Below are 19681 nucleotides of genomic sequence, written 5' to 3'. Positions count from 1 at the left end.
GGCAGTACTTACCACGCTCTGACACTCGATTAATTGAGTCTGTTCCCACGTGCTGCGATTACAGCGCACTGGAGCAGCCACCCTGTACATGTATAAGAGCCCTTAGTCTCCATCCTCCTTATTACTAAACTGCACTGATAACTTTCAGGTGTTCCCTGTACCAGTGAGAGGCTAGTGCTGCTTTTGGAAAAAAAAGATATAAATGGAAAGGTATACTGTACACCCATGGCTTTCTCCCTGCCCAATATTAAGTCTGGTGCAAACCATGGAGGTGTTAGTACTACTTGAAGATTACAAGACTGTTAATCCATTATAAAAGATTGTTAGCCTGCTTAAAGATATGTGCCATTTTAGCTTCTCCCCATATTAAAAGGTATTATGTTTAAGAATCACAAAGAAAAGGAGATAAATAGTCTCAGTTTACATAAACTACTCCTCAAAGAAAGCGGCATTAGAACTGTTTTGCTGCTTGAGGGTGCATCTACACACATATTAATGTGCTTTAAGTAAATGTGCATTAAATCTAGTATCTCCATTTTGAGATACTAGGAAAGTGTGCATTAACTTGTCTTAATGCACATTAACTGAAAAGCATGGTTTTTAAGTGATGCTTAATGCACATTAGGCTAATGTTAATGTGCACTAACTAAAGAGCAAGTTTTTTTCAGTGATGATTTAATGCACATTAAAATAACCTGTGCAGACACACCTGTGCTTGGAAGAACGGAACTTTGCAACGTTAGCTAACAACTCAAAGCCGGAAGGTGATGCAGCGCCTGTTCAAGCCCTTCAATTCCAAAAGCCATTAATTGCAGTCTCAACACAACACCTGATCTATTCATCTCAGACAAATGTATGCATATCATTTTTTATTTCATATGTACATTCTTGACAAGGTATCAAGCCACATTTTAGTTTTCTCATACTTCAGTGAGTTCTAAGTATGAGTTAACCAGTTAAGGGAAGAGGATCACAACTAAATTCAAATCCACCCAAACAGATATGCAAATGCAGAGGGCCTTTAAAAAGTACAAAATATTTTATTACACTGCACACAGACGAGCAATTTAAATGGCTTCCCTCATTACAGTATTAAATTGCACATATTTACACAATCTACTTTAAACCTATGCAGTAAAATACAAGTTAGTCCAAACATATCTATTGTTATTTTCAGCTTTAAAATAACATATCACTCCTTCCAACACACTAAATGAGGTAACAGGACCTCTATTTTTGTGCTTTGAATTTCTCTGAGCAAGAGAAGAGAGGAGAGTGTCATTAGGAAGCTATAGCTATGCTGTATGTGCCATATACATATACCCCCAAAGACTATATACGAAATATTGCTTCTCGAGTTATAAAAATACCGATTTTGATGAGTTTTTCTAGTTAATATAAATTTACTCCAGAATGTGAATACAAATAACTTTTATTTAGGGGGAAAAAAAAGCTAATACAGGAAATGTCTGGGAACCAGAGTTGTTCTTAAAGTCCAAAATACGTGCTACTGGTTTTAGAACTATACAAATCCGTATGTATGCCTAAAAGGCAGTAGCACTAGCCTCCAGCATGTAAGGGAGAGTTGAAGTTCTGTGACATGTTCTGTCAATTCAAATTGTGCCACTCCAAACAGAACTAAGAGACCAAAAATAAATGTCATCCAGTAGCTAAAAACAAAACAAAAGGAATAAAAAAACCCTAGCTGTTACTTGAAGGTAGTCTTGATGCAAATCATATCAATAGGAGTATGCAAATCTCTAATATTTACATAGGCAAAATACATTATTACTCTACAATTTTCTTATAAAACAGTAAGTAAGGAGTTGATGTGGATGATGAAGTAGGAGAGAGAGTATTCAGAAAGTCTTTTTCCTCTGTAACCTTGACTTCAGAATCATCAAAAAGCAGCCACTTTCCCTCATATTCTTTTAGGCTTTGTAATACATACAAAGTTTTGCTTTCCAGTCCACTGAAAGCAGTTCCATTTTGATCACCACGTTCATTATTTCTATCTAGATCCAAGATCCCATTGGTACTGGCAGACCCAGAATTTCTATTTTCAGCAACTATACTGACAAGCTTCTCAGGGTTAGTGGGTTTGTTGCTATACAGGTCACAATCAGTCTTGCTTTTTTGTCCCCCAAGAAGTCCAACTGCTTCCATGTTCTTTTTGTTTAAAACTTTACTTGGCTGGGCGTTTCCATTGACTCTAAAGGAGACTTCACCATCGTCATAATCTTCAGCAACAGCTCTTGCTTCTTCCTCATTCAGTGGTTCTGGCTTAATCATTTCGTGCATTTGGTTGACGATGAAATTGCCTTTGTCTAATTCCAGACTATTAAGATCCGTAATTTTGACAGAGGCTGTATAGTGTCCGCTGCTGATTGTAATGCCACTGTGCATTACTACTGCAAATAATCCATAGGTATCGTTGGTTGGTTTTGTGCTCCATTCTTCTAGTGACAATTTAAGAGGTGTCAGTAAGGGGGTATTTATCTTGGACAGTCCACCATAACAATCAAACCTTGGAAAGAAGAATGGCAGAATTAGACTACTGCATCAACACGCAATTTTCCTTAAGGGAGTTAAAAAAAGGGGTTGTATCCTCTTTTGGTTAATCCAGTGTACAGAAGAGGCACAGGCTTTTTAAAAACCTATTTAGCTTGTTTTTCAACGTTGACATATCAGAAACATCACCTTTGGCCTTCCCAAGTTTTACTAAAGAAATGATTGGGAGACTTAAAGTATTTGTATTAATTCTCACAGCTAAGTTGAAGGGCTAAAGTTGAATATTCAAAGACTTCCTTTTTCAAATGCTACTGCTGGCTAACCAGATGTTAAAAACTAAGTTTTAAACAGTGATTACAAATCACAACTTCTCTCAGTTGCTCAGCTCCCCCCCCCCCTTGGGTCTAGCATCTTTCCATGTTTTGTCTCCACTTAGCACCAGAGTGAAAAAAAGAGAGCTCAATAACTCAAAGCAGGGTTTTCTTAGCCTCTTTGCACATAGCAGAGACCATAAATCCATTTTTCCTTTGCACGTTATCTTTAAATTAATACTCCTCCTTTGGAAGCGATTTGAGAAATTACTCTCTTTGTCTTAAGATGGCTCAACCATGCGGAGATGGTAGTTATTTGACCCGTAGTGAAAAGACAATAGTAAAAAAACTATTCAATAGATTTCACAGTTGTTTAGAACATATTTAAGTTATTAAGATTCACAAAGCTCTCGGGTTGGAGGCAACATCTTTTATTAAACCAACTAAACAGTAGCAAAAAAACCCTTTCTTTGCAAACTTTTGGACACATACACCCATCTTCAGGCTGAGGAGAATTCAAAGACTGTAAAAATCCTCCTAGGTAGAAAAGAAACTTCCACCCTCTACCTCCCCTTTGCAAAATGGAGTTTCTTTTCTACAAAGGAGGACTTTTACAATCTTGAATTCTCCGGAAATTCCTGATCTACTGTGCAAACCTCTTACCAGTAGTAGAAATCTAATGACAGAAAACCTGTATATGAGTTATTTCTACTACTTCTATACCAATGGTTCTCAACCTTTTCAGACTTTGGGCACCCTTTAGAAAATGCCAGTTCTTAGTTTTCACTTGGTTTCTTAACAGAAGAAAAATAAAAGAACAGTTCTTCTGTTGCAAAGAACCAAGGAAGTCCATAACAAGTCAAAATGTTTTTGACACTATAGATTCCTATTCGAAATCTCTAGGTTTATCTTGTGAATTATGTGCAAGTGCTTGCTCATATGTGCTGCTTGCAGATATTAACACAGGAAAAGAAACCCCCCAGACGCTCTCTTTATCGGAAGAAGTAATGTGTTACTTCAACCTGGCTCTACAGTGCCTGTATAGATCGGTGCTTCAGCAGAGCTTTTTGGCACTTATCCAAAGCTGATTCAATCAGCTATTAGATAAAAGTGCCAAAAAAGCCTCACTGAAGCATCCAATCTATACTGATCTTGGGTGAGCTGGGTCCAACTAACACACTGACTCTTCTGGGCATGCATGGGGTTTGGTGCAGGAGCACACTGGTTTAAAGTATTTTTTTGGTTTTTTGTTTAACGTCTGCAAGCAGCTGTAATGGTTAGCACAGCAATCTTAAAAGAATCTCCTGGTACCTTAGTTGAGAATCGCTGCTGTACTCCAGTCCTGAGGTAACTGGATTTCTTTATTCAGCTAGACCCATTGAGATTATGAGCATGTAGAAAGTTATTTGTTAATGACTTAGTTTTACAGCACTTGGGAATTAAAGTTATTTAACTATAATTCTAATATTAGAGGAAGACCAAATGCCCCAATCAGCATAGACAACCATGAACTCGAATACAGTTTTTTCCTGATGAAGAGGTCTAATGGTTTGAGATATTCAATAAAATCTTGAAAAATCACTACTTTTCCTGAAAATGTGCGTCAAGATCTAGATCTGTATTCCTTCTTCTTCCAAGTTATGCCACAAATTTGTAATTTTTTCATTACATGGCATTTCTTTTATTAAGCTTTTCTCCAGCTGTACTGTCTTCTACGTAATTTACCACGCCAAGCATATCAGGCTGCTCACCCATACTCAGGCAGGCAGCAACAAAACTAGTAGGAGAATTCTTAATGCCTGAGAAAACAGATTTCTGCAGTGACTGCTTTAATCAAAACTCACAAGTCAGGAGCAACTAGGCAAATGGTGTACCACGGGGAGTGTCAGTTGGTACCTTCCTGTTCCCCTTGTCCTCCCATTTTAAATAAAGGGTTATTTAAAATTCAAATACTGAAAAACTCACTGTCACTCCAAGTTTAAGATGTTAACAAGGACAGCGAGAGCCTAAGGTCAGCATTTTTAAAATCAAATGTTTATGGATCTGTATAACAATACTAAAATTCAAATTTAACAAACATTTAGACACAGCAGGGCTCATGTAGTTGGTAAGGAATGTGACCAAGACTGCTTTGGCTCTCTGCCTTTGGCAGCTTGTTTGATCTGCAGCTGTTCTTTGTTACTTCAAGCCTTGCTGTTTAGGAATAGACAGGCTATTCTTAGTTCAAAATGCTCAAAACAAAAACTGGAATCCTGGAATAAACTTTTCAGACCGTTTCAGCTGCATCACTAATTCCAGTACTGTTTGATCTCTGTGCTCTTACTTCTTTGCTTTGTGGCTGACAATACTTTGCAGAAAAAGTTCAAGACTCAAAGAGCAATTGAGGAAGCTTACAGGAGCCCAGATCCAATGCAAAATAGTACCCCTGGCTTGAATATAGGTGTGAACATTTTGGACTGAGAATATGAAGATCACCAGGAGAAAAGGAAGAGAGGTATGTGATTGGGAAACAGCTGTATAGCTTGGAATTTGTTAAGATTTCCTCCAAGGAAAACAAAAAAATTGAACTTAATCTAATGAAAACCTCAGGATCAAAAATATGTATGATCTCTGGGATAAGTGCATCCCTGATGGTTTTATACTTGTATGGCTTACAGAAGTATCAAAAGTGCATGGTCCTCTATATCACAGTGAGTGTAGCTCAGGGAGATTTATTAAAAAAAAAAAAAGCAAGTGCTGAACGGCACTGGCTTAGTTTTCCTCTAATGTCATAACAGACTATGTACAAGGCAGCAACAGGACACATTTTATATTTGAATGTTCTTCAGTTCTGCTGAAAAGGAGGCGTTAATTACGCTAAGACAAATCTACGTACATTAGAATTTCTCTCCAATATCACCACCGTTGGTTTTACTTTGGTGATCAGATTTTCACTTCTAGTTTCAAAAAAAATAAAAAGCCTAAAAAATCCTAGAACAAAAATTTGAAAAGCTATTCTGAGAAATCCATCCTTTAGGAGCTTCTGCGAAATGTTATAGCATGACTCTTGAAATCATTGTTACTTTCAAACCAGATTTATAGATGTATTTGTTTGTGCTGCTGGCACCCAAAACATAAATTTGATCAAAAGGTCCACAAGTATTTTACAGGCATTTGTTTAAAAAAATTCATCTGTAAGATGGGCATTATCTCCATTTCATAGAAAAGTTAAATAAGTCCATACAGAAAGCCATTACAAGATCTGAATAGAAGGCATTTTCTGATTCCTAGGCTTACTTTCCAACCACCAGAAGACCCTAAATGCTTAAGTGGAATTATAACTGAATAACTTTGTTTGAGATCCTGAATTATGTGCACTATTGAATGCCATCAAGTCAACAACAGTTCTGTAGATTTAAGCAAAGTGATAGTTTCATAGTTGGTAGGGTCGGAAGGGACCTGAGCAGATCAAGTCCGACCTCGTCACGGGCAGGAAAGAATGCTGGGGTCAAACAGCCCAGGCTAGGTGGTTATCTAGCCTCCTTTTGAAGATCCCCAGGGTAGGAGCGAGCACTACTTCCCTTGGAAGTTGGTTCCAGATCCTAGCCACCCTGACTGAAGTAGTGCCTCCTGATATCTAGCCTGAATCTACTCTCAGTCAACTTATGGCCGTTATTCCTCATTACTCCCGGTAGTGCTTGGGGGAACAGGGACTCTCCCATTGCCTGCTGGTCTCCCTTGGCCAGTTTGTAGATGGCCACCAGATCCCCTCAGCCCTCTCTTGTGGAGGCTGAACAGGTTCAGGTCCTGTAGCCTCCGCTCGTAGGGCCTGCCTTGTTGCTCCCTGATCATGCGAGTGGCCCTCCTCTGGACCCTCTTGATGCTGTCCACATTCCCCCTGAAGTGCGGCGCCCAGAACTGGACACAGTACTCCAACTGCGACCTGACCAGTGTCGCATAGAAGGGGAGGATCACCTCCTTGGATCTGCTTGTGATGCATCTGTGGATGCATGACAAGGTATGGTTAGCCTTCCCGACTGCGTCCCCACATCGGCAGCCCATGGTCATCTTGGAGTCAATAATGACTCCAAGATCCTTCTCTGCCTCTGTGCTGATGAGAAGAGAGTTCCCCAGCCTGTAGGTATGCTGCTGGTTCTTCCTCCCCAGGTGCAGTACCTTGCATTTGTCAGTATTGAATACCATCCTGTTCTCATCCGCCCAGCTCTGGAACCTGTCCAGATCTAGTTGCAGCCTGTCCCTCTCCTCCAGCGTGACCACTTCTCCCCACGTGGGATACTGAGCCAGCAAGCAGTTTCTTTTCCACTGCCACATCCCAAAGGAGTTGATGCAGATGGCAAAAGCAGTAACTACTATTCATTTATAACAGTAAAAAGGCTGGAAAGCCAAGCCCAGTCTACATATGCGTCAACTTACGAAAACTGCAAAATTGGTCTAAATGGCAGTTAATGCTGCATCAATGAAAATTTCTAAATTATGGATTAGATAGTTTTGAACAACAAATAACATTCCAAATGGATCTGCAGTATCATGGCAAGTTTATCCAGATGCGTCCTTCCATCATTTTGAGGTTATTTCTTTACTGAGATTTGAGTAGTATTTACTGTGACATACTATGCCCAATTCCTGTCCGTCTTCTGCACTGTTCATATTTTTTCACTTAGAATATATTTATTCAAAATTCCTAACTTTGGAAGAAAGATGGTGAAATGAGCCACAGTAATATTTACAGTAAAATAAAAAGACCTGTATAGCATAGGAGGAGATCACTAATGCTTAGCAACTGCACTGATACAAATGGTAATAAGTATGTGCCATACTGGATCAGACCAGCATGCTGCCTCTGGCAGTGGCAGAAGTGGATGCTATATAGGGAGAGCGCTGATTGTATCTAAAGCAGCGGTTTTCAACCTGTGGACACCCAGGGGCCCACAGGTTACGTCCAAGCGGCCTGTGAAAGGTTACTTATGGTCAAAGTACATGGATACCCAACACTTACAATTCAGAGGGGGTCTGCACCTCCATTAAAAAATTTTCAAAGGGTCCACAAATAAAAAAAAGGATGAAAGCCACTGCTCTAAAGTGATCTATTCCTTTTCAGTACCCTCCCTGGCACCCACCATTCTTGGTCTAGAAATGCCAGAGGAAACATCTCCAACCATTCTGTACAACAGCCATTAATAGATCTATCCTCCATTAATTTACCCAGTCCTTTTTTAAACCTAGCTATGCTACCTGCTTCTACCATCTCCTGTTAACTAAGCATCATGCAAAAAAGTACGTGCTCGTTAGTTTGAATCTTGTCACCTACTCATTTCAGCAGGTGCCCCCTAGTTCTAGTGTTGTGGGACTTGGTGAATAGTTCCCTGTTCACTTGGTCCATACCCTTTATGATAGAGGTCTATCATTGCCTCCTCCCACCCCACTCAGCTTTTTCCTTTCCAAACTGACTAATCCTAGTGGTTTTTTTAGTCTCTCCCAGTATGGCAACTGCCCCAGGCCCCTGATCATTTTGGCTGCCCTTCTTTGTACCTTTTTTTAAATTCTACTACATCCTTTCTGAGATGTGGGGACCAGAACTGCATGCAGTATTCAACATGTGGGCATACCATGGATTTATAAATGAACTAGTGTCATGTTTCAAAAAGGTAGTTTCAACTACTAGTTCCAATGTTTGTAATTTGTAAACTGAATAGAAACTGGTAAATTTTCACCAATTTCTCTTGTGTTCTGTTCATTTAGTGACTGAAGCACTACTGTCATTGGTTGCAAGCCTAGTTCAGTGCTCTGTGCTTACTGACTCTGAAGTAACTAAACAAAACCTATCCCTAAAGCTGGGCAAACAAGAGTTGATATTAGTAAATAAACAAAAGCTTTAAAAAAATATTTAAAAATCTCAAGCTCTAGACATACAGGAAAATAATAATTATGGCAAGACATACTGAAAATACATCTCCCTGAGGGGTATTACAAACAACAACAGTCTCATAGTAAGAAAACATTTAGCTCTGTCCTAAATGATGCAACATAAAATACACTAAGCAGTTAAGTAAAAAAAAACCAATTTGTGTTTCTGTTTTCACAAGGAGTTCAAAAAGTTAAATTCAGTAAGTCTTCAGTTATTTAAAATATTAAATATTGGCATCTGTTTTGACAAGGTTTCTCTTCGAGAAGTACTATTCCTCTGTTTCTTAATATGGTTTATCTGCAATACTCACTCTAAGCCACTAGCAGCAAAGCACTTCAAATGAATTGTTATTACTTCAGGCATTTTATCAAATAGAAGACTGCGTTCTGCTTCTGTGTAATGATGGCAGTTCTCACAGAAATATTTATCCTCTCCCACAATCCTCTCCACTGATGCAAACTGTGAAATTGCCCATTTTAGGGTCTTCATTTCTGTTTTTGGCTCTGGAGAAACTACAAAAGAAAATTATGACATCCAAAGATACATACTTATTTACAATGCTAATGCCTCCCACCAGGATTTTAAGAACAGGACTGCATAAGTTAAAGACACTTCTGAGAATCATATAAAAAAAAAAAAAGTATTAATATGCGCCAAGTAGACTAAGCAAAAGGATTTGCTTAGTTCAGTTTTCCCTGATTTGGAGAAGTGTTAAAATAAGAAAAATACCATTTATCATATAGAATACTTTAAACTGGAAAACAAGTTTATTTAAAGCTGAAACAAGCAACATACAACGTTCATATCGACTGAATTACATTCTGTTCTCAGATACATGTGTAACATCGACATATCTGGAAATTATGCATGGGTATCTGACAGCAGAATTTAGGTTAACTATACAAAGTACGGTTTAAAAAAAAAAAAAATAAAGCCTCCACCAGCAAGTTATTCTTTGCTTGTTACTTTAAAAATCAGTTTTGTTTTCCTTTTAACAAAAGCTTCGGTGAGAGTGTCGAAGACAAGATCAGCCTTTTTCTGTTAAAAATGGAATTGCAAGTTGGCTGTCTTACTCTTCTGTGAAACAGGAAAGACTAATAAAACCATCTTCCTAAAGCAATGCGAGTGGAAGTTAAAAATATCTTTCCTTTAAAAACGTATATATTTAAAGCTCTAGTTATAATTTTTTAAAAACTGTGAAATAAGCTTGATGCATTTATCTAGCAACATCAGGTGTTTTAGCTATATATAAAATAAGTATACATCAGCAATACTTCTGTGGTCCCGTATGGCTATTTTACAAGAGAGACTAACATTAATTTGGAGATAAACATTTACAAACAACATGCAAGGTATTTAAGAGAACACACTACAAAGTCCATCACCACCACCAAAACCTAATCACATTTCTGATTTGTCAGTGTGCCCTGAATTTTTCAGCAGGCACTTCACTTTTTTCCCCTCTCTTGTTTATAAGTATATCTCAGCAAGAGAAAGGGCAAGCTCAGACTAGTGGCCCAAGACAAGAAATGAAACTGTCTATATAAAATAAGTCCTGTTAGCTGTGCAAAATAAACAAGGTGGGAGGGGAAAAAAAAAAGAAGAAAAATAGCCCTCTAATCTTTTACTCTTGGCTGCTACCTATAGATGGTAGTATATATTTTTTTCTAGATATAGATGCTATTTTTAAATAGCATTCATTCAAGTGAATAAAAGACAGCAAGCAACTTGATATATATCCTGACACTCATGTCACTTTTTAATACTCTACATTCACCCATGTTATCAGAGCTGTTTTCCCTGTTGAAAAAGAATCATGATGATACTGTAGTCATTGGCCTGTATTTTTATAACCAAAAACATTTCTTCTGATATCCTTATTATTAGATTTACATGCTAAAAAGACACAATCCTCCTCACCCCTCCTAATCTAGGTACTGAACCAGATACACACATTTGAATCCCTTTATTACTTACTTTCAGAACTCTCATCGGTTTTAGAAAGTTCATCTTCTTGCACAGGCACGCTTATGTCCTGAAAGTCTTCTCTTCTCTCAGTAAAGCATTCACACTCCAAACATCGTGTTCTCAACACCAGTTGACCCTGGAAGAGTTTCTCCACTAATTCATAAACAGCTAGCTCTGCACCTAAAGAAAATTACATAACATATTCTTTGTCTTGGTATAAGAAATTCTGTATTCAGACAAGAACAGAAAAAGGGCAGTTACCGGTATTTCTTCTTGGATAGTCACTATATACAACATGCATAGTATCATAGTTTCAGAGTCAAATATGTGTATTATTGCATATCAATAGAAATGCAATAGCTGTTCAGTACTGAATAAGACATTACTTGAAAATCCTGGCCTCAATGTGGCTCTGCTCAAATTTTGCAAATTGTTTAAAGACTAGGTTTTGGTTTTATCCTTTAATACTGAATCCCATCCTGAATAATTTCTTTTAAATCATTAATATACTGTCAATGCTGGCACTAAACAAATTGCTAATAGGTCTCTCTTCAGGACCCTGACATCTTTGACTTCAAGTCTGCAATTCCATAATCTATTCTGGTGGTTCTCGATTTTTAGCCTCGGGGCACCCCCCTCAGAGAATGCCAGCTCTTACCTTTCACTCATGGTTTGACTATGGAAAAATAGTAAAGCAATTCCTCTGTTGCAATGAACTCAGCAAGACTACAGCAGGTCAGAGTATTCTTGATAATATGGATTCCTATTTTAATGCTCTGGGTTTACCTTGTGTATTGTGTAGATGTTTGCACACCTTCAGTGCTAATATTGTGAGGCACCTCAAAACACCCTTAGAAGACTCATAACAGTCCTCTGGCTAAGAATCACTGCTCTATTCTGTACACCAGCAGTGGCAAACTTGTCCAGCCCCCCCAGCCCCCCCACAAGCCAGATCCAGACCATGGGAGTTTTTTTGAGGGCCGGATCCAGACCCACCTCTGGCAGTCAGGCAAGTGACAGTCTATTTAAGTCTTACACGATTTTTACAAACCTTCATTTTTTATTGCTTTCTCAGTCCCTTTTTGACCAGCACTTTCCAGAGAGAGAGGCTCACAATATTCTTCTTTTATATTGTTACCATTTTCACACCTCACAGATGCCTCTTTAAGTCCACCAACATCAGTTTCTTTCATCTGGTCTTTGGATGCCAAGTTTGTTGTTAACTTTCCCAAAGCACAGAATTTGGACAGAATGCTGGGCTGTTTTCCTGAAGATTTTAACCAGTTTATTTTAACTCGTGACTTCTTCTGGGTTGGCTTTGCAATCTCATTTTCGACACAGCACTTAGCAATGGCATCTGTTTGGGGTTCTAGTTTTTCCCCTGTTGCTTTCCTCTTTGACCTGGTTTGTCTCTGATTTTCCTCTACTGCATTTTGCTCCTTTGACACTTTAGATTTTTTCTTTGCATTCCCACCCTCAGTTTCACTTTTCCTTTTCCCATTTCCTTTGAGTAGCTTGTCCTCATATTCCTCTGCAATGTGAGCACTTGGCATGTTGTCATCATCCTCACCAGGGCTGTTTGTGACATTGCTTTCAATACTTTGATTAGATTTTTCCTCCAGTTGTGGTACAGACTCTTCCACTGGCATATTTTTCAACTCTTCCTTCTTCAAACGCTGACATGTTTCCTGGATGTTACCTAAGATGCACTGCAGTACTTCCTGGGCATCATGTTGCAAGTACCCTTCATACATGGGGTTCAGCTCTCTATAAAAAGGGGGAAAAAAAAAAGATAAGTACTCATTTATAAAATTATACACACACTGGCTCATGTGGCCAGCTAGCCTTACAACCAAAATTCCTATGCAAAAATGATTGTGTGTATATCTGGCAAAAAGGAACACTCCATAAAATGGGGTGGAGGACAGATTTAAATTTCAACAAAAAGGACATTTAAATTTTTCAGGAACTTGCATAATTTTTAGTAGCTCTAATCTTCTTAGAAGGACAACAATAAAAACAGACAACATAGCAGTGAGCTTTAAAAAACAAACAAGTGACACAGGTATATTTTGGTAAACTTTTCCTGTTGTCAAAGATTCACGAGCATAACGATAAGTTACAAACATGCAAACCTCAATATTATACAGTAAGTATTTACGAACATTTTACAGGTGAGAAAATTGAAGCCAAGAAAAGATGATCCATCTTATCCAGTATCCTACTATGGATCTACTCCTGACTGTCACCACAGGGCCCTAATTCCCCACGTCCACTGATAGACACTGCTACACAGTAATAGAAAAACTACCACAAGATCAATGTCAAGGTATATTTTCAACAAACACTATCACTTCACCTCAATTATTAAACAACAGCTATTTCCACAATGTACAAAAAGCCAGGCACAGTATTAAAATTCATGGAACAGGATCAAAACCAGAAAAAAACTAAATATGCAGCAACTAAGACTATTTACAAAGCAGATGACGACAATCACGGATTTTGCCTTTACCAGCGGCAAACGCAGATTTCTTGTTTTACTGGAGCAGCCCACAGATTTTGCAGTTTTGGGACGAGCCCTCTGCACGCTGGCAGAGTTCCAGCCTGCAGGGGGCTGGGAGGGAGCGAGAGGAAGGCGGTCAGGCAGGGGGTGCCATGTGTATGTACCTGCACATGGCCACAGGCAGCCTGAAGAGCAGCTCCTGCAGGGGGGGGAGGGGGGAAAATTTAGCTCCCCGTAGGGAGGAAGGGAGGGAGTCAGGCAGAATGGGGGCTGAGGTCACAAAGCACAGCTACAGGGCCCCAGCAGAAAGTGGGATAGGGCTACGGTCGGCTCATGGGGAGGCCGACACAGCAGGCCTGGCTCCGGACTGCAACGTGCACTCCCGTGGGGGCAGGGGAAACCTGCACCTAGGTTGGCCATCAGAGGACAGGCCGGTTGTCCTCTATTGATACAAAACCAGACGCCTTTATGTCCTCTACTTTTCTCTTCATATCAAAAGAGAACAGAGTAGCAGAAAACCAGGATGTCCTCTATGATGGCCACCCTACCTGTGCCCCCCCACACCAAATGTGTGCACAGGGCAGGAGCACTGCTGGCTCAGGCTTTCTGCCCTACTGCCCTTCCCCAGCACCTCCACAGCCCTGTGGGCACAACCCAGTGCAGCACGGAACAGTGGAGCCACGCAAAAGTTGCCTGCTACTGCGAGCTCCATGCTGGCCTGGCAACACATCCCCTGCATATGGCAGCTTTGAGGGATTGCAGCCCCATGCAACCCTGCGCTACCACCCCCGCTGCAGCCAGGTGCAACCCCACAGCGCCACCCCCACTGCAGCCACAGCCCATCCCGCACACAGATCTGGGTGACACGGGTCCCCCCCTGCCCCCCAGGAGTGCACGCTGCAGCAGGGAGCCCGCCTCCCCTGTCTGAGACTACAGCAGGCAGGCAACAGGGGGGAGCCAGGCTCTGCTCTGCTGCAGCAGCTGCCACCTCCTGCTGGGGGCAGGGAGAATGAGAGGCACAAGCAGGGCCAGGGGGCTGTGGGTGGGGGAGTGAGAAGCACGAGCAGGACAGGGGGCTTTAATTTTAATCATGGATTTTAGGGTTTTTAAATCAGAGAATTTGCAATGTTTGTTTGTTTTTTTTAAATCAGAGAAAGCCAGGATCACTGCTTATAACTTAATGGCCCACTCATGGACTCAGTCTTGGAAGATGCTGGGCCCCATGGACCTTAATCAGCAGATCACTTAAATAATACTTGACCATAAACAATGAGTAGTCCTACTTAAATCAGCGAGAATACTCTCAGCTACAAAATGAGCATCTGTCAAAGTCCTTTGCTGAATCTGAACCTCAGTAATCAGAACCTTTTCAGGGTCATACCCTCTGACTTAGTCTCAGACTTTGGTACCATAAAGATGAACCACAAACAAGGGAGCCATTCTCTCCTGCTCTTGCCACTTCACTGCCCTACTGAAATTGACTGGAATTATATCCTTTTCCATATGTAACTGCTGTCACACAGCAGAATGCCTGCTACAAAATATGATGTAGCCTCTTCTACAAAATATGGAAAAGCCCAGAATTTAAGTCTCAAATTTAAGAATACCTACCCACAAAACTTTTAAAGATCACAATATACAACTATAGATAAAAAATTTCAGTAAAAGTTTCTGACATTTCATTTAAGATTATTTATACCTAAGTGTATTTAGTAGCCTTCTTGGCTGAGTAGCAAGTTCATCCGTGTATTTTTCTGGATTTAAGAGAAAGCTGGCCTGAAGCTGTTCAACTGAAAGAATCAAGGAGTGCAAACTGCAGATCAGTTCACAGCTTGCCCTTGAATCATCTTTACAATTTCCCTGTAAAAATATAAAAGAAAACATTTGAATTTCCGCTTCTGAACACAATGAGCTTTCTTCCCTTCCTCCTTGTTGTCTCTTTTCTGATCATCATTGCCAGAAGGGTAAAAGCAGATGCTTCTCTAAGACTAAATACATTGTTCCTTTGCCTGAAAGAAAGAAATATGAACAATAAGATGTTTTCACCGGATATTCCATTACCCCCCAAACTACTAACAACATTTCCATCTAGTTAAAAAAAGAATCCTACTTAAGTTATTGCACCATGAGAAAAGTGAGTGATGAGACATCTTGGTTTTCAGAAAAGTGAAATCCTTGCTTATAAAACCTTCAAGATACAAGGTTGGTGGGCAGTATCTAAATAATTCAGCTATACTGTTTCATTTGACAGGAGTTAAAGAAAACACTTTACTATGCACAGTAAGAGAAAAGATGACATCTTACCCTATGGAACATGTGGTTACTTGCACAATTAGAAGACAATAAATATTTAATGATAGGTATAGTAATGCATGTACACTCACCTTTTCTGATTTTTGCTCTCCTTCATCCTTTAACATTTCTTTCTTCTTTGAAACAATATTAAATAAATGTTTCACTCCAGTTTTAAAGCCAGGGCAAAAATATAACACCTATCAGCAACAATTTAAAACAAGACAAGAATCTGAGGTGAGCAGAAGTTGCACCGGGCCATGTCAATAACCAAAATGTGTTTCTGCTTCTCCCAAGGTGGCATAGCAAACAAGGATGCAGATTTCCATGGGACAGTGTATACAAATAAGGGTGGAGCAGAGCACAATTTATACACCTTTTATTAATATAACAGTGACATTAAAAATTGATGCACAACAATATGGAACTCCTACCCAAGTATCTGTGTAAATCACGTAATCTCTCAAACATTAATGAATTTATCTTCCAACATCCCTACAGGTAAGTAAAGGAGGAACATCAGTCAACTGTTTAACCAGCATCATCCTTCAAAAGTAGTATTTTTTACTGCCATTCAGCATACATTTACCAAAATGCATAACTGCATTAAATACTTCCGTTTTTGTAGGAAGTATTCTTACTTTTGAAGAGCTTACTTTTGAATTCTTAAATATTTATGTTTTTCTTTGCTAAAGCTTAGGGGCAAATTTTAAGTGTTATGAGTGATATTTTCCAAAGGAATAAGTGGCCAACCCCATTAAGTTTAAAATTCATTAGGAGATGGACACCTGATTCTTTGGGCACTTTTGAAAAAATCTCACCTCTAACACTTTAGATTTGTCCCGTAGCTTTAGCAAAGGCATATAAATATTCAGGAACCCAAAGTGATGCTTTCTGCCACAGCTGCATGTTTAGAGAGACAGGACATATGCTTTTAAATTCTTAAACAAATGAAAATGAAAAAACAATTATAAAAGTTTAGTTTACTTTCCATTATTTGTGCCATTAGTTCCACTTTACTAAATTTGAGTAATGAAATTACTAGTACCAGTTTCAGTGTCTTGTGAATTAGATGTGCATTACCAGTCTTACAGAAAGCACTTCAATCGCAAACAGAATCAAATAGTCATTTTTTTTTTAATTCTGCAAGTTGATAAAATTTGTAAGGCAAAAGAATATGCAGTAGACTAGGAGAAAACAAACAAACAAACCAAAGCCTTACAAATTCCAGTAAACACATACATGGTCCAGTCCACCCAGTAAAGAAGAAACATAGTGTAATTAAAGAATTGGCATGGCCAATTCACAGAGGAAATGGTTTTGGGCAAAATAGTTAATCCTTACAAAACTTCCCGCATGTGATCCTTAGTAGCTACAGATGCACCATATCCTTAACCTATAGTGCAGAGAGGTGCAATCGCATTTTGATCCATTATATAATGGAGTTCCTCCTCTATACACTCCAGTCACACTACAAATCTAATATTCAGATCTCTTTTCCAGTTTCTAAAACAAACTCACCTGAAGTATGCTGTTAAGATAACAAGTGTTGCCAAGATTATTCAGCCCCACAAAAGGCAACATGTTGTCTTTTTTCTCACAGCTAATGGGCGAAGGTGGCTGTGCTGCAGGAACAACCTGATCACTATTAAAGAGATAAGAAAGTGTATAAAAACTTGCAAAAACATTTCATCCTAAAAGATTCCTCTCTCCTTGCTCTGTACCACCTTATTAGCTTCTTTCAATAGTTTCATTTTCTGTTTAAAACACTTACACTAACTTGTGTATATTGATCTTTGTATGCTGTCAACAAACCACAGGTGGTACCAAAGTGATTACTTTAAGTTGGCAATGGATACAGATATGTTGCATGCTCAAGGAAAGACACATTCAACAGACACTACTTTCTAGGACTGTATACACGTTTTACAGTAAGGTAGTCAAGGACAGTTCTATATTTACCAGACTGTCAGCAGGAGGCTGGTTTCCTTTCTATCAACAGGAACATCTAAGAAGAGCTTTTCTAGGTTTAGCTTATTCATAGTTACTGTAGCACTAAAAAAAAACTGCCACATGCTTTCTATTCCTGCCCCCACTCAACTCCCATGACAAAATTCCTGAAAATAAACTATGGAAAGACTCAACCCACCGTGGAGAAAACCAAAAATGAGGCCGGACTCATTAGACTTGTAACACATTGTATTCAGGTAATGCAACCTTAATGTTAAGTAACCATCAGTGCATTTATACTTTAACATGCTGGATTAATTCTCCTTTACTCACCTAGCCCTAGTCACTATCTGCAAGGAAGTGAGTTGGTAGCCTCCTTTTAGGGTTGACACACATTGGTGGCATGTAATGAAGCAGTACCGCAACTCCCAGTGCTTGCACATGTATTAGAAATAGGACATTAGAACCCAGGAATTTTCCTGAGCGCGATTCACTTCATTTTGAAAAAGAGCTTTTGGTTTTGCAAAAACGTACAGAGTCGCCTTCCCATTTTGGTCGCCGGGTGCGTAAATCTGAGGTGCCGCCACCTGTTAACTCAGGTCAGTGACTGCACCCTCCACAACAGAATGAAAAACCCACCCCTCCAAAAAATAAATTCACCCAAGGGGTGGAGGAAACATTCAGGCACGTGTGAACTCGGCCTTAGGACCCCTGCGTCCGGCTCAGTTTTGTCGCATTCGGCTGGTTCACGCGGCCCTTACGAGGCACTTGGAGAAGTTCGCCCAGGCCTCCCAAACCGGGGGGGGGGGGGGGGCCGTTTCGCACCTGCCTGGATGCAACCGCCCAGGCGCAGAGACACCCAGCCCTTCCTGCCTGCTAGATCTCGTAGATTTCGAGGGTCGGACGGGACCTCGTAGATCATCGAGTCCGACCCCGCTGCACTAGGCAGGAAAGCGCGGTGGGGCCAGATCCCCCAGCCAGGTGCCTGTCTAATCTTTTCTCCAGCACGGGGGCTCGGGGCTCCCAGTCAAATAAAGTGTGCACGAGACAGGTCCGCACTGGGTGGTGGTGGTGGTGGGTTACCTACATTTCGGCGCCCCTGCTGTACTCGCACCCCGCATGCTGATGGTCCGGCGGTGCCTCCGTGAAGTCCAGGGCTCTTTTCACCTCCTTTTTTTGGAAGAGCTTCAGGGACAGCCGGTTCTTCTTGGACGGGCTCCCTCTCACCGGCCCACTGCTCTCACTGGGCAGCACCCCCGGCATCTTCCCCGGCTGGCGGGGCGAGGCGAGGCGGATGGCGCCTGTCAAACGCGCACAAGAGCACGTGGGCGGGTGAGCGCGGGATCCCCCTTCCCGGAGTGGGGGAGCCTCTGTGATGTGAGCTGGCGTCACCGCCCCGCACGGGACAGTCCCCCCTCTCTCTCTCCCTCCCGGAACTCAGCGCCCCCCGCCCCGGGGCAGGGGGTCCCCGCGTGTCCTCACCCGCTACATCCTCGCGGGGCCCCGCGAGCCGCCGCGCACCCCCGCCCGGTTGCTATGGAGACGGCGGGGCGCCCCACTCCCGCGCTCCCCTCCACGGGGAACTTGGCGCGTTTTCCCCAGCGCCAGGACCCGCCCCCCTGGGTCCTTCCGGCGCGCGGCTGCCCCTCCCGAACGCCGGCGCGGAAACGCCGCCGGGGCCCTCGGCGCCGGCCGGGGGGAGGCTGCGCGCCCTCCGCTGAGTTTCGATCCAGTCTGGAAGCTCCTGGAGGGCCCCGCGAGGGGGTCCCCGGCGCCACCCTTGAGTGCCCGGGAGTCAGGCAGTGCCCTGGGCAGCCCGCGAGGCCCTCAGAGGCCGAGCGCGGGCGGCTGTGGAGGGTCGCGGCCTGGGGGGGAGGGGCGGATGGAACCGCCGGGGAGGGGCCAGCCGAGCCCCGCCTCCGCCAATCGGGGCGCGGGAAGCGCAGCCAATCAGGCGTTCTGGGGCTGAGCGTTCTGCGGGCGCTGTTCAAACGGCCGCGGGTAACGGCCGGCAGGCGGGGGTGGGGCCACGGTGCCCCCTCCCCTCCCCTCCGTGGCTGTGTCGCCCCTGCCACAACCCTTCTCGTTCGCATCCTGTCATGAATAAAGTTGCGCACGTTTGCATGTTCCGCTTCACTTCGCCCCCCACAAAATGTAGACTCTGACACAACCGGGCTCATGCGGCCTGCAGTCGGGCTCAGGCGCAGGCCATGGCGGGGAGTGGAAAAATACAGGCGA

At 41.7% G+C, this 19681-nt stretch overlaps 1 protein-coding gene across 1 annotated transcript; it reads right to left on the bottom strand.

Annotated features, from left to right (window-relative positions):
- Window positions 1-854: 854 nt before the first annotated feature.
- On the bottom strand, window positions 855-19226 carry USP1 (ubiquitin specific peptidase 1). Its single transcript, XM_019489134.2, has 9 exons — window positions 18926-19226; window positions 18531-18744; window positions 17015-17138; window positions 15586-15693; window positions 14901-15061; window positions 11747-12462; window positions 10705-10875; window positions 9038-9239; window positions 855-2527 (listed from the first exon to the last, which is right to left on the bottom strand). Exons 2-9 carry the CDS (start codon window positions 18704-18706, stop codon window positions 1789-1791), a joined length of 2397 nt encoding a protein of 798 aa, XP_019344679.1. The 5' UTR covers window positions 18707-18744; window positions 18926-19226; the 3' UTR covers window positions 855-1788.
- Window positions 19227-19681: the final 455 nt, after the last annotated feature.

This window comes from Alligator mississippiensis, chromosome 5 (genome assembly GCF_030867095.1).
Source record: "Alligator mississippiensis isolate rAllMis1 chromosome 5, rAllMis1, whole genome shotgun sequence".
NCBI classification, from domain to species: Eukaryota; Metazoa; Chordata; order Crocodylia; family Alligatoridae; genus Alligator; species Alligator mississippiensis.
Note: the sequence above shows the minus strand (reverse complement) of the source record. Positions and strands in the feature narration are given on the sequence as shown.